Source organism: Vitis vinifera, chromosome 19 (genome assembly GCF_030704535.1).
Source record: "Vitis vinifera cultivar Pinot Noir 40024 chromosome 19, ASM3070453v1".
Lineage (NCBI taxonomy): Eukaryota > Viridiplantae > Streptophyta > Magnoliopsida > Vitales > Vitaceae > Vitis > Vitis vinifera.
Genome location: NC_081823.1, coordinates 22,513,814 through 22,530,095, shown reverse-complemented (window position 1 = coordinate 22,530,095; position 16,282 = coordinate 22,513,814). Strand labels below are relative to the sequence as shown.

Below are 16,282 nucleotides of genomic sequence, written 5' to 3'. Positions count from 1 at the left end.
GTTTTAGACACTTCAAATATGCTATAGAATTTTTATTTTTTTAGAATTTTATGTTACCTATAAGCTTGTCAAATAATTCCATTTTGCATGACTTGTTGTTCCATTTTATTTCTAAGCAATAAAATGTCTAGTGAAATCTGGGATAATTAGTGCATTTTTTAGGATTTTTGGGCTTTTAGGTTGTATTTTTTTTAGACACTTTGAAGATATTGTATAATTTTTTTTGGATTTTATCTCATCTTTAACTATTTTATTTGGATTTATTTTATAAGTACCTACTTCTTGTCTAGGTTCTGTATATCTTGTATAAACTTGCTAATCCAGTCTCCTTTTTGAATTTTTTTGACCTTTTTTAACCCTTGATTTGTATTATAGACATCCTATACATGTTATAAAAACTTCCCCTTGTATTATAACTCCCATTTAGCTATTTTATTTGAATTTATTTTGTGATTACATACTTGTTATCCTATTCTGATCCTCCTATATGATTAATGTTTATTAGTCTACCTTGATGTTAGTTTAACCATATTTTGACTCTTGATTTGATTTGTGTACATCTTGTATATATATTTTTTTGGCTCATAGTTTGATGTTGGATTCTTATATGCTTGTGAACTAACCCTATTTTCCTTATGTAAGCACACGGACCTACTTTGGACATCACTAAGGTACACTTCCTTCCATCTTTGTTTATTTGATTCTTTTGATAGGCATGCCTTGCTTTGGATGTTCTATGCTCTTGTTTGTTATCACCATTGTCTTGTTGTATATTCTTGTTGTTATATCTTGATATTCATTGGTCTATTAGTCAATTGTCTTAGTTTTTTCCACTTGTTTAATAGAGACCTCTTTACGACTTAGAGGAGTGTCACCTTATAATACCTTCTCAATAAGTAACCTGACCCTTAGACTTGAACTCAGTTTTCGTAGATATGTTTTTCCTTTAAAAAATGAGTCACTTAGGGTTTCAATTTTTTTTTGTTTTCCCTTTTAAAAATAAACAAAAATAAGTGGCGACTCTAACTCTTTCAAAAATAAGTTTTTCATAATAAAAAACAAGTCTCGGCATCGAGTGATGACGCATGTGAAAAATGTAGGTCCATAGGTAACCCACCCTTTGTGATTAGAGATACCATGAAAAAAGTTCAACTAACAAGAAAACCTAACTCAATTTTACACTCTTTTCTTTTTTAACACACTTGAAGTCCATACTAAACTTGATCCCAATCTCTTCTTGAATTCGAGCAAGAAGAAAATGGGTTTCATTCAAAACCAAGTAAATGAGAAAATGAGAGATGAATGAATGATATGAATCAACCTATTTTTGAAGAAAATCTAATTGAAAAACAATTTGTAAATCAAGTTAAGAAGGATTTTCTCGGAAACCAAATACTCTCAATTTGACTTGAAGAGAGGGAACTTAAAGAGAGTGAAAGATATTGCTAGTATTCTCCAATGTTCCTTTTCCTAAATTGGAAACATTTTTGTTAAATAAGAAAGACATACCTTGATCTAATGACTAAAAAAGATCTAGTAATAGATAAATCAATCTTACTTAAATCTGGATCGATCCTGAAACTAAATACATAAACATTCAATTTAAAAACTATTGCTCGTTTTCTCAACTCTTTAAAAAGTATTTCAAGAAAAACAAGATATTGAAAATTTTGGTTGATTTAATTTCATCCATTTACAACCTCATATACATACCTTACCCTCAAATACATACCTGTGCTACCTGATTATATATAAAATTAATTTTAAAAATTAATCTAATTTAATTTGTATTTCCTATTTTTAATACACCGATAATAATAATAATAATAATAATAATACTTTTCAATAAAATCCTATATAAAAATTATAATAATATAATTATTTATAAAATATATTTATTTTAATGTAATTAAAAAAATTAAAAATTTTCAAATAAAAAAAAGAAAAAAAAAAGGTTAAACAAGGCGGGTGGGTATGTGAATTGTTCATACATGCCCTTCCTCGTTTAATTTTTTTAATGTGACGAAGATGAAAATTATTTTAAATAAATGGGATGGTGTTGGGATGAAGGTGACTCATCTCAAACCTGGCCCATTGTCATATACCAATTACCATATTATTTTACTGCTACTTACACATCAAACATTTATATTTGATACAAATTAATTACTTTTTAATATATTTAATCAACACCAATGTTTTCAGAACCGGACCGATCATTGAACCAGAAAAATTACCGGTTCACGGTTTACTGGTTGGATCGGCGGTCAAACCGTGGTTGAACCGACGATGTAATAAATAATTAAATATATAATTTATATATTATATAAAATTAAAAATAATTATAAAAATTAAAAATATATAAAATTACAAATTTTAATAATGTTTGATTTTTATATTTGGTATATTAAATTAAATGATAAAGTTTAATATTTTAAATTTTATTAAATAGAAATATGTAATATTTAAGAATGAAGATATATTTAAGATGAAAAAATTTATAATATTTAATTTTATCCTTTTGTCTTTGTATTTTATTGTTTTAAAATTATTATATTAATTAATTTATATTATTTTTTATAATTATTATTATAAAAATAAACAGGAATTTAAATAATTACATTTTTTTTAAAGATTTTATATGATAAAAATTTGAAATAAAAACATTAATCTTAGATTCTTATTATATATATATATATTTTAACAACATTATGGTGCAATGCTCATGGTTCAAAGTTCAAAGACTTCAAAGTTCTGTGCGCCAAGAGGCAATCCTCTAATCAGTCTCATTCCCAATCCCACATCGGAAGCACATGAATTTTATGTGCTCTATGTGCTCTATAAATACCTTCCAACATAACTTTAACCCAAACAAGCCAGCAAATTGGGCTTGAAAGCATGACCCAAATAAAAGTGTTATATTTAAGCCAAACATGTTATAAGCTTTCTTGTCATTGGATTGGGCCTAGTGGCTTGGGCCAAAGATGACTTATAATTAGTTTTAGTTTTGTAAGTATTGGGCATGGAATGGGCCTGGTGGATAATGGGCCTCTTAAATAGTAAACAAATATTTGTAAAATTAAGGTGTGGCCGGTTTGCAAAAAACCAAATGGTTTGTCTTTGAATGGTTTAATGTTGGTTTGATCACAAAACGGTTCATTGAGATGGATCGAACTAGAAAGTTCATTGTCGTTCTCCAGTCGACGGTTTAACTAGTTGGATCGGCTGGTGCGGTCTTCTTATATAAATATATTATCAATAAACAAAGTATAGAAATAACATTACAGAAAAAGGCAAAAAAAAAAAAAAAATCATGGATCATCTACTAAACTTGCTCATAAATGTTTCATCTCTAATCTATACCGAGCCTCTTTCTCATCTCCATGACAAAGCCATGGACCTTGTGTGGGTCTGCAAGAGAAGACGACACGCTCTCCTTTTGCCCGCACCTCTTGGCCCAAGCCATCAAATTGGGGCACTCATCTTCCACGCTGAAGTTGCCAAAGCTCTCGTATGTATAAAACCAGCAAGATAAGGGCACTAGAGCCACATCCTCAAACCCAAAATTTTCACCGCCAAAGTAGGGTTTCTCTCCAAGCTCTCCTTCAAAAAACTTGAGGCACTCTATGAATTCCTTCTTGCCTGCCTCATGCTCTTCTCCTTTGGTGTACCATATCTTCTTTCCAAGCTCATGATACAGCTGTGGAACCTAATGGAGTCGAAGAAAGAATAGTTTCAGAAACAGTCAATTAAACCCTATCAGTTTGCAGAGAACCACCCTTATCATCTCCACAACAAAGAAATGAAAACCCATATCAGAGATGCGAAGTGGACACTTGTTGAACACACCTCAAAGCCTAAGAATAAGCCATCAAATCTGTCTGATCCAATCGCAATGAATCAACGGAAAATAAGTCTTTAAATCAACAGCAAAAACGTACCTTCTTGTCTACATAGTCCGCCCAGAACCTGGCCTGAGCTCTCTGGTAAGGGTCACTTGGCAACAATGGAGATTTATCCTTCCAAACCTCATCGATATACTGCACAATCATGAGAGACTCACAAATGGGTTTTCCGTTGTGGATCAGGACAGGGACTTTCTTGTGAACTGGGTTCATCTCAAGAAGCAGAGGGCTTTTGTTCCACAAGTTCTCCTCCCTATATTCATACATGAGACCCTTCTCTGCCAGGGCAATTCTGACCCTCATTCCAAAATGGCTAGCCCAGAAATCCAACAAGATAATCTCGTCTGCCATTGCTACTACTGTGAGTGATGCGATTGAGACTCTAGACGAAGAGCACAAGAATGAATTTTTTGAGCATTTAAGCAAACTTCACCAAGTGGCTTAAAACTTAGGATATTTCTAAGAGGCGTGTGAATGTTGAACTAATGAACACATAATAGGTCTGAGAGAAATAGTATATATTTCTTGATAAGAGGCAGAGAAAGGATAAGCCGCCACGCCAACCAAATAATGTGAGTATCACACTATCTTGAGGTCCAACTCTAAATGAAATGGGCCTTCGCCAAGTTGATAAAAGTCAAAGAAAAAAAAGATAAAAAGCACTAACTCTTTCTTTGTATTATTCTCACTCCCTAAAGGGGTTTTATAAAGTCCCTTTCAACTTTAAATGAAAGGGGCTTGTATGGTGAAAGTTGGGTTTGAAAAGTTAAAGTTGTATTGATACGCAACAACTGATGTATAGAATTTAAGGTGGCAACCAAATCCAAGGGAGGATTTTACCATTGCAATTTGTGAGTTACTCAAACAACTATGTTATGGTAAATAGGGAAAAGTATGTTATAATACCTAAATTTGAAAATAAATAATATCATTTCAAAATATTTTAATGTTTCATGCACTAAGAGCTGACATGTTTTTAGGCTCCAATAATACCCTCCCTCCTGCCAAGCATCATCTTGCTAAGTTGATAAAGCACAAAAAGATAAAAAGTTAATCTTCTTCCTCAAAGATACAATCTCTTATATCTCTGTAATTTTCGTTCAAGCTAATCTTCTTCCTCAAAGGTACAATCTCTTATCTCCCTTTGTCTCTATTTTGCGACCGATCATGAAATTTAATTTGTGAACAAAGTGAACTTCTTGTTCAAGTGCATCCCAAAATAAACATAGTGGGATTTCTTTTTGTAAACATGAAACTGTCTCAACACTGTCTTTAAACAAGAATCTCAAAATAAACCCAATGTTTCTCATGCTTTTCAACAGTGGATTGGGCAATTACCAAGCTATCTCAAGTATTTAGGTAAAAGATATGTACCATTTCCTACCAATCACAAGCCTTATCCCCAATTTAGGTGAGGAATTTGCTCTCTCTTCTATTAATGCCTTATAAAAGAAAGAAAAACAAAAAACATAATTTAACCTATGAAATACTTAGAGCTTGTTTGACAATGATTTTAGAAAGCGCTTCTAACCTTTCTAACACTTAAAAAAATTTATTATTCAAGTGTTAAAAAGACTAAAAACGTTTTCTAGAGTCACTACCAAATACACTTTTAGAGTGCGTTTGACAATGATTTTGAGAAGTGATTCTAGCATTTCTAAAACTTAAAAAATGAAAAATTTTAAGTGTTAGAAAGACAAAAAACACTTTACAGAATCACCGCTAAATGCACTCTAAGAGTTGGTTTTGACAGTGATTCTAAGAAATGCTTTTAGCCTTGAAAATGCTTCTGAAAAAAAAATGGTATTTGAAAAAATTTAGAAAACACTTTTAAAAAATATGAAAAATCATTTATAGCATTTTCTAGAAAAACACTTCATAGGTGATTCTTATAAAAACACTTTCAAATAAAACACATCTATTAAAAATGCTTCGAGTAAAAACATTACGAATCACAGACTATATCTTTGAGATAATAAGGAAAGGACTTCCAATAATTTCACAACCTTGCTCAGCTTGACTAAGGTCTTCTCCTCAAGCACTTTCAATTAGGATGTTAAAATCATCTCAATTGATGTTTGTCTTTAGAAACAATAATCTCAATTGATAATAAATGCATTCAAAATCAATAAATAATTTTTATATGTTTTTTTAGATTTATTTAACTTATTTTCATTATATAAAAATTAAATAATTTTAAAATGTCTAAATTTCTAATTATATTTGATTTTCCAAGTGCCCAAATTTTGTCATGTTTTTAATACCTTAAATGTTTTTTCACATAAACCCTATCTCATGAGGTTTTAATTATTTTTTATATTTTTTTCTATGTTCTAGACTTCTTAAATAAGGTTTTGGGCTTTTTTTTATTCAAAAATTATTTTTTAAGGTTGAGAATTAATTTCATCTTTCAATGCTTACTATGCTAACCTAAATCTAGAACTGTGAATTGTTCTTCAAAATCTAGGATAATTGATGCATGTTTGAGCTTTATAGAAATTTATCATACATTTTCAACACTTCAAATATGCTGTAGAATTTTATTTTATTTTATCTTACTTATAAGCTTGTCAAATAATTCAATTTTGTATGTCTTGTTATTCTACCCTGTTTCTGAGCAATAAGATGTTTAGTGAAATCTAAGATAACTAGTGCATTTTTAGAATCTTTGAGCCTTAGGGTTGTATTTTAAACACTTTGAGGATGTTGTATAATTTTATTTTATTTTTTTGGATTTTATCTCACCTCTAACTATTTTATTTAGATTTATTTTATAAGTACCTACTTATTATCTAGGTTTTGTATTTCTTGTATAAACTTACTAATCCAATCTCTTTTTGAATGCTTTTGACCTTTTTTAACCCTTGATTTGTATTATTGACATCTTATACATGTTAAAAAAGCTTCCCTTTGTTATAACTCCCCTTTAGCTATTTTATTTGAATTTTTTTTGTGATTGCATACTTGTTGTCCTATTATGATCCTTTTGCATGATTAGTGTATATTAGTTTACCTTGATGTTAGTTCAACCATCTTTTAACTCTTAGATTTTATTTGTGTACACGTTGTATATATTTTTTGGCTCTTAGTTTGATATTTGATCTCTTATATGCTTGTAAACTTACCCTCTTTTTCCTCATGTAAGCACATAGACCTACTTTGGACATCATTGAGGTACACTTCCTTCCATCTTCATTTATTTGATTCTTTTGATAGGCATGCCTTGCTTTAGATGTTCTATGCTCTTGTTTGTTATCACCATTGTCTTCTTGTATATTCTTGTCGTTATATCTTGATATCCATTGGTCTATTAGTCAATTGTCTTAGTTCTTTCCACTTGTTTAGTAGAGGCTTTCTTTTACGGCTTAGAGGGGTGTCACCCTATGATACCTTCTCAGTAAGTAACCTGACCCTGGACTTGGACTTAGTTTTCACAAACATGTTTTTCCAATTTTTAAAATGAGTCACACAACGTTTTTTTTTTCTTATTTTATTTTTCTTTTTAAAAATAAATAAAAATAAGTGGCGACTCCAAATTTTTCAAAAATAATTTTTTCATAATAAAAATGTGTCTTGCCATCGAGTAGGAATGCATGTGAAAAATTTAGGTCTATGGGTAACCCAACCTTTATGATTAGAGATACCATGAAAAAGATTTAATTGACAAAAAAATATATACTCTGCTTGACTTAATAGCACTATTTTTTAGGACCGAGTCTACTCCTCATCTCTTTGATGATAATTCTTTTAATTTGATGTGAGGAAATGTATCTCCTTGAATGAGCCTAAGACATGAAATCCTATGAGGTACATATCACAAGTACGCTTGGATAACACCTAAATGAGAGTCTTCATAAGGTTGTGATTATGGGAATAGGTCGGGTTGTTCCCTAGTAACCCTCATGAGAATCAAGACACTAGTATATAAACATAAATAGAACTAACCAGCTTGGAATCAAGTCTCATATCAATACTTTGGGTGTGACATGTTAAAGTCAAACAACAAGCATACTTTCACTCTGTAAAATGTTTCCTTTATTTTGGAAATATATAATAAAAATATTAAAGAGATCATCTTCTTCTTCTTTTGAATCTTCATATTTTTTTTTAACAACTAGATTGTGAATAGGTTTTTTGTAGTCTTCCTATGCACATGCCTATAAAGAAGACATTACTATGAGCCAACATTAGGATTGTATCTTGGAACAACTATTGTTCATTAACAATGTATATAAGGAGACATTAATAGTATTAGGGCAATTTGTGACCAAGTGACTCATCAAATCATATCAACTCTTCCTAACTTTGTTTCAATTATTATCTTACATTTTTTTAGGATGAATTTCAATGATTGACTACACCTAGGGGGTTGAATAGATGTTTTTTTACAAATTCAAAAATGATTCCCCAACATATATAATTTTTTCTTGGAATTTCTCATAACTTATATTCCTTTATTCCAATACTTTTCAACAATGAATAAAAATCACATACAAATATGAATGCAACAACATTCTCCTGACATTTTATAAATTCAATTCACATGAAAAATGAATCAACACTCCCCAACCTAAATTCATGAGAACAATTAACTCCTCAACACATTTCTAATTACTACTTGTTATTTTAATCAAATTGAATAGAAAATTATTCAAGATTTCCAAAGGATCCGAACTCATTTCAACTCAATTTTTTCATCCATCCAATATACATGCCCAAGTATGAAATTAAGATCAATAAATGGAAATGAACAAAAGAGAAGAATGAGAGAGAGATGATACCACAAAATTTTTACATAGAAAATCTCCTAAGATATCAAAAACCATGAGCCTATAAAAGATAAAAAAACTTCCATTGAACCAATTGAGTACAAAGTTTTACCTAACTCAAGTCTACTTGTCCTTCTCGAACTACTTGATTAACACCTTTCAACTTTAGTTTTATACCCTTTTCTTTTTTAACACACTTAAAAGTTCACACTAAACTCAATATCAGTCTCTTCTTGAATTGGCATAAGAAGAAAATGGGTTTCATCTAAAACCAAATAAATGAGAAAATGAGAGATGAATGAATTATATGAATCAACCTATTTTTGAAGAAAATCTAATTGAAAAACAATATGGAAATCAAGGTAAGAAGGATTTTCTCAAAAACTAAATACTCCCAATTCGGAATGAGGAGAGGGAGCTTCAAGGGAATGAAAGACAATTGCTAGGATTCTCTAATTTTCCTCTTCCTAAATTGGAAACATTTTGATTAAATAAGAAAGAGATACCTTGATCTAACGACCAAAAAAGATCTAGCAATAAATAAATCAATCTTACTTAAATTTGGATCAATCTTAAAACTAAATACATAATACTCAGTTAAAAAACTATTTCTCTTGTACCCTCAACTCTTTAAAAAATATTTCAAGAAAAATAACAAATTGAAAGTTTTAATTGATTCAATTTCCTCTATATATAAAACACATCCTTTAAGTTCTCCAATTGTTGTCTGATCACTTGATGTGAAAAAAGATACATTTCCTCTTTGCAAAAAAAAAAAAAAATCAAGAATTACTTGGTCCTAAAGTACCATATCTTTGTGTTATTAATTCACTTATGTATCTTGCCAATTGTACATGTCTAGACATTGCTTTTTCTGTCAATTTATTAGTAAGATACAGTTCCGCTTCAACTCAAAGACATTGGAATTGTATCAAACATATACTGCATTATCTTCGCGAAAATACTGATATGAGTCTATTTTACTTAAGGGAATTAAAACAATAATTGTTTGGATATGCAAATGCAGGATATCTTTCGGATCCACATAAAGGTAGGTCACAAATAGGGTATGTGTTTAATTGCAATAGTAATATTATTTCATGGAGATCTGTCAAACAAACAATGGTGACTACATCATCAAACCATTAAGAAATACTAGCAATTCATGAAGCAAGTCGTGAATGTATATGGTTGAGATCTATGATCCAACATATTCAGGAAGCATGTGGACTCTCTTCTATCAAAGGTGACTCGACAATATTATTTGAAGATAATGTTACGTGCATTGCATAGATAAAATGGGGTTATGTTAAAGGAGATAGAACTAAACGCATTTCACCAAAAATCTTTTATACACATGAACTCCAAAAGAGTGGTGAAATTGATGTGCAACAAATACACTTAAGTGAAAATCTAGCAGATTTATTCACAAAGTCATTGTCAACCTTAACATTCAAGAAGTTAATATTGAAGATTGGAATGCGTCAACTCAAGGATATCAACATGAAAAGGAGTATGCTTGTAAAAGAGTGTTAGTGTATTGTACTCTTTTTCTCTTGTCCAGGTTTTGTCCCATTGGATTTTACTGACAAGGTTTTTAATGAGGCAATCTTAACATACTAAAAGCAACTTAAAGAATTATAAAATATTATACTTTTTTTCCTTCGCTAAGTTTTCCCCATAGGGTTTTTTACTAGCAAGGTTTTAATGAAGCATATTCTTTTATTGTGATGGACATCCAAAGGAGAGTGTTATAATTAAAGTGATGAATGTCAACACATTAATTATAATAAATGTTAACTAAATATTATTTATGACTTCTATTAATACTCATTAATGGAAACCATTAATGTTATTTATGAATTTCATTAATATTCATTAATGGGAATATTAATGGAAGCAATTTGGAAAGTCTATGACCGGGCTTCCCATTCCCTATAATATGTACCTCCAAGCAAGAAAGAAATTTCTCCCTTTATCTCATTCTCTCAACTCTCTTCTCTAATTCCTTCCTTCCATATATATATATTGTTAAAGTAATATATATTTTATCTCCACTATGAATTGCATTGCATTTATCCTCATTTTACAACACTTTGATTTATTTAAGAATTTTAAAAATGAAAAATACAAGTTTGTCCCTCCTAAAAAACTAATTTTATGTGAAAAAAAAAATTTACATAAGTATGGACACTAAAATGAATTTTATAATTTTTTTTGTATTTATTTATAAAAAAAAATTGTTTATTTCAAATTTTGTTTATTGTTTATGAAATTAACTTTTTTTAGATACTAATATACATTACAAAATAAATGTTAATACTTTTTAAAATAATTTTATAATAAATGTTAATACTTTTTTCAATAACTTCATTTTATTAAAACATTCTCACCCCATTTTTCAACACCAATTTCACTTTTATAAAAATTCTTGCTTATTTTGACCTAATCTTTTGCACAAAAAATAACTTAATTTTTTCTATTTTATGTGTTATTTTAATAAATATATTCTTGAATTTATAATTTTTTATTTGTTTTTTGGGATATTTTTTATTTATTTGATGAGAATATTGAGAAATTAAATTAAATATGAAATCTTATTCTTTCATAATTGTATTGATGAGAAAGATAAAAAGGAAGAGTGGATATTGTAATTTGTAACACTAAATCCAAGATAGTATGATAAATTATTGAGACAATTTGTAAAGAAAGGATCTAAAAAAATGTTTTATCAAATGTGTAATAAGAATATTGAATAAAATCATATCGTTATTTACATGGTAATAGTAACATATATGGTATATAATATAAATTCTAATGACATTATATGATTTGAATAAGGTTTGGTAATATTTTATTTTATTTGGTAATGAAGTATTATTTTATATGTTAACAGTAAAATATTACTAAATAATATGGATTTAGATTTAATAATATGATATAAATTTAATGATTTAAACATATTTATTTATAAATATATTTTAATAATTTTTATCATTTTTTGAACTTTTCAATTATCAAATTTTAAGTTGTGGTGACATAAAAACTTATATAACTCAAAACCCTTTGACTTATTGATCAAGACCACAATTTTAAAATAATTTGTCACACCTTAAAAATGTCCCCACCACATCTCTATCAGGCATTGAATGTATTTCCATCATTTATAATTATTTAAAAATTAAAAAATGATAGAATTGTTTTAAATTTGAATGAAGTCTAAATCTAAAAATTATTTATATTTATAAAATCAAATTAATTGAAAAAAAACACTCAATTTAAAAAAAAAAAACTTACAAACAAGTTTTTTGTTTTACTTATTCTAATAACTCAATCCAACATTTTTTTTGGAATTCAACATCCAAAAGCAATTTTATTTCTAAAAACATTAAAGACTATTTTTAAAAACTACTCTTAAAAAATTATTTTTTCTTAGATTTAAGCAAAAAATATATATATATTTTTCTATGAAGAATTTACATACCTTTTAATTTGTATGGGTTTTAACATTTGATCCGGTTCAACCGGAGAGTCCGGTTTAAGATTTGAACCGCTTCCATGGGGGAGGGTTCGTTGCTGTCGAAAATATAGTAAATGACTAAAATGCCCTTAGGATTAGGGTTTTGAGACTCTGGAGCCCTAGCCCTATAAATATCAAAGAAGGGGCGTCTGGTAGCTATATTCAGAGCTGGGGATTTGTAATCGGCCTGCTGAGTCAAAGAGCGAGTCGCCATGAGAGCTAAGGTAAACAACCTCTCCTTTTTTCTTTTGTGGTTTTTTCAGTAACTGTATTTCTTCGCTCTCAAATAGCGAGAAGCTTTTTGTGCTTATTGTAATCCTTGTATTATCTTCTTTAAAATGAATCATTTGGGTTAGATCTGGAGGCTCATATGAGGTTTCGTAACAATGGCTGTGGGCGTTTCAGTTGTGCTTGAAATTTTCTAGCCTTTAGACCTGCTTGGATACTGAGAAAATTAAGCGGAAAAGGGGTTTTTGGATATTGTTAATTTTTAATGAAAATAGGCTGAAATCTTTTTTCTTTCGCGTTATTTTCTCTGTAACCAAACAGAGTATTAAGGTCTTGTATTTTTGGAGCAACCAAATGCCGATGGCTTTGCTGCCAGCTCCGGTGCTCGGATGCCGGAACTTTGAGCTCCAACTATTTGAACCATTTGGTTTAGATCTGAAGCCCCTTTTTAGGTTTTCTGATTGTGATTTTATTTTTTAGTATTATAGCATCCTAGGATTACTGAAGAAAAAGTAGAAGCTGGGAGTGTCAATTGTTTGGGTTTTCCAGCCTTTGGACCCAGTTTAGGTTCTGAAGAAACCGAAAACAAATTGATTTTTGGGCGCTATCTTTTATCTTTTAGTTTTTTCAGTCACCTAGGTGGTCGGAGCTATTTGTATGGTGAAAATTTGATATCATAGTCGCCCTCCTTGGACTGGAGGTCTATTTTAGGTTATTAAATGGTGATTGTTTTTAGTATTATGTTAGTCTGGTATTTCTCAAGAAGAAGCTGGTATCTTGGCTTCTCTTGGCTTGAGATTTCCCAGGATCTGGAGCACTGTTTGGTTGCTGGGAAAATTGAAAGAACAAAACATTTTGTATGTAGTCTTTTGTCTTTTACTTTTGTGAGGCTCACTTGTGTAGTGGGATATTATTTATTTCAAAATGTAATCTAAGATTGAAAATGTTGGATTCCTTTTTTCCTCCTTCCTTTCCCAGTAACCAAGCAGAGAATTAAGATTTATATTGAATGATATTGGAAAACCAAGAAAAAATGATATTGATTTTTTTTTTCAATGGTTTTATTTTTGAAGATTGTGTTATGTATAATATTGATCAGATAATCAATATCCTTTTTAAAGGATTTGCGCCTTGGTTGTGATTTCGGTTAAACTTTGTATGGGTATCATTGATCGAATCAAGAGCATTTTTTCTTCAATTTCCTAATTCTTTCTTTCAGTACTTCCTATTGAAAAGATGATTGAATTGGGTTGCTTCTAGACACCTTACTGAAGTGATTTCTCAACACCTACTAAAAGCCCATTTGGCAGTGATTCTAGGAAACTCTTCTAACATTTCTAGCACTTGAAAATTTTTATCCTTTCAAGCCTTAGAAAAGGCCGGAAACATTTTCTAGAATCATTGCAAAACAGGCTCTAACTTCACAATCCAGATTTTGCATTATGAATTAAGTGATTACTGACTTTGCACTCATGTCTAGGAGATAACATGCAAAAGAAGTAAAAGGGGATTAGCATTTCATCTTAAGAGTTTAATGTTTTGCTTGGCTCCTAGTGAATAGTGTTGAATGGGAATCCATTCTTGTGTCCTTTGAACTTAATTTGGTTGTTCAGAAACTTGTTCAGGAATTCAGAATCTCGGAAAAATGAGATCAAGTAAGATGGGAAAAAAATTATGTAAGCAAAAGCATCTTTTGGAAGCTGCTTAATTTATGGTAAAATTTGTAAGAGATGAAATTCCAACTTCTCCATGACCCACTGTAGCATAAAAGATTGAGGAAGTCCTAGGTTGTCATTTCTAGCTGGAAAATGGATATCAAATAAGTGGTTCTGCACCTTCCTCTGATATCCACACTTCCTTTTACTTTTCCTGTTGATCAACCAAGCTTTGGGGAAATCTGAGTGTTGGATTTTCTGAATTTGGTTGATCAATTAGTTGGGTCCTATTCAAATGAAACGCATAGAACTGCCATTGGTATTTGCCAGGATTTTACTGAAATTGTTTCATGCTAAACTCTTCCCTGACCATCATGGTGTCCCCTCTTTGTTGCTTAATTTGTTCTTGTTAGATTGAATCCTTTCTTCAGAACTCAACTGAGTGACCGATGACACCATTGATGTTGTTATTGTAAAACTATTTCAGCCGTTTGTGAAAGCTTTAAATAAGAAGTTGCTCTAGGGAATCTTTATATATTTATTTTCTAAAAACGCACTGTTATTTTTTGCCTGAAGTTTTTCGATTAATGTTAACTTGGAAGTAATGTTTATCGCCTATCTTCATTCAAAGAATTCCTTGGTGAGCAATGTACTTGAATTTATTGATTTTATTTGATGAAAACTAAGGCAATTGCATATTTGCTTGCCATTACAGTGGAAGAAGAAGCGCATGAGGAGGCTGAAGAGGAAGCGCCGAAAGATGAGGCAGAGATCAAAGTAGAGGTTTACAAGGACAAGAAGATAGACCTTCCCTGATATGCCTTTTTGTCTTCATAACCTGCATTCGTGACCATGCGGGCTTGTGAGGATCGGAAGATTGATGGAGATGGATTGTTCTTTTTCTATCTTATTGGAAACCTTGTTCTATGAGATGCCAATGGAGTTTTGGCTTTTAGGCTTTAGAGTATTATTGATGCTTCGGATGATAACGTTGAGACAGTCATTTAGTTTTGTTTATTCTAATATGCTTTCAAAAGGTTTATGAAACTTGAAGAAGATTGAACTCTTGGATGGATCATTAAAAATGAATCTCTGATCTGAACATCTTAGAAATATCTTTTATGTGCTGCAAATGGTGCAAGGATTTTTCATTAAATCTTAACAAGGGGGTGGATGATTGATGCTTGTGAGCTTTCGGGAAAATGATTTGACTGTTGATAAGGTGCAGTGCTGATTTCTGCTTAAAGTGGAGATAAGTTTTTTATTAAAAGGCATTTTGCATAATTAATTTACTTCAATCAAGATCCATAGATGAGTTGGATTCTCCCTCTTGTTTTCAAAAGCAAAATTATATCCAGTTCTGAAGAGAATTTGATATGAAGGGGAACATTCATCCATCTGGGAAATGTTCAGAGTTTGGGTTAATAAATGTTTGAGACAATATACAAAATTTGGCCCCATGCCCTGGAATAGGTGTCACACGCAAGTCTGGGTCTCAAGTTTTGGCGCCGCACACGGTTTGAGGGGCTGACAGTAGGCCTCTCAAAGGTATGCATGGGAACAGGTTCTATCTTGAGAGTGTACTTCTAAAGCTAATTTGATTAGCAACTGGCCGAGTCATCCGTACCCAAATTTGCAGGGAAGCACCACCCTGCAAATTCAAATTTGAGCTCATTTACCAAGGGCATTTGGCCATATACAAGCTAAGGTCACACTTCAAAGGATATAGAAAGTAGAAACTGAAAAGGTGTATTTGCTTGAAGTTGAGGTTTGCAAAAGTTTAAAAGAGCAATTTTAATGATAGAGGTTACAAACACATGGATTAAGATACAAATCTCAATTATATATCAAAATGATAGATCTTGCTTGCTTGCATACACGAGGTTAGCTTTATTTATGATGTACCATCGGGTACCATGGCCATATCTCCTTAGGATATTATAAAACCAAAAATAAAATTGTCATTGTTTCAATCTTTCTTTCTTTACCTAAAATTACTACACAGGGTCATAAACATATAAAGTTTGTTTGACTATTGTTTTTTAAAACAGTTTTATATACTCCAAAACAAAATAATAAAAAAAACCCGTATGCAAACCTAAAAACAGAAAACATTTTTTTATTATGAAAAATAGAAAATATGATGTTTTGACTTGTTTTCTAAGGATATTTTTTTTAAATAGCTACATAAATATGGAAAATGAT

At 30.5% G+C, this 16,282-nt stretch overlaps 1 protein-coding gene and 1 long non-coding RNA gene across 2 annotated transcripts; one reads left to right on the top strand and one right to left on the bottom strand.

Moving 5' to 3' along the window:
• Positions 1-3,207: 3,207 nt before the first annotated feature.
• LOC100252492 (probable glutathione S-transferase) lies at positions 3,208-4,481 on the bottom strand. The gene is made up of 2 exons (XM_002269669.5): positions 3,942-4,481; positions 3,208-3,709 (listed from the first exon to the last, which is right to left on the bottom strand). The coding sequence occupies exons 1-2, from the start codon at positions 4,254-4,256 to the stop codon at positions 3,353-3,355; spliced, it is 672 nt and encodes a 223-aa protein (XP_002269705.1). The 5' UTR covers positions 4,257-4,481; the 3' UTR covers positions 3,208-3,352.
• Positions 4,482-12,226: 7,745 nt separating this feature from the next.
• On the top strand, positions 12,227-15,192 carry LOC100854119 (uncharacterized). Its single transcript, XR_784745.3, has 2 exons — positions 12,227-12,418; positions 14,793-15,192. It is a non-coding gene; the product is annotated as an uncharacterized LOC100854119 (long non-coding RNA).
• Positions 15,193-16,282: the final 1,090 nt, after the last annotated feature.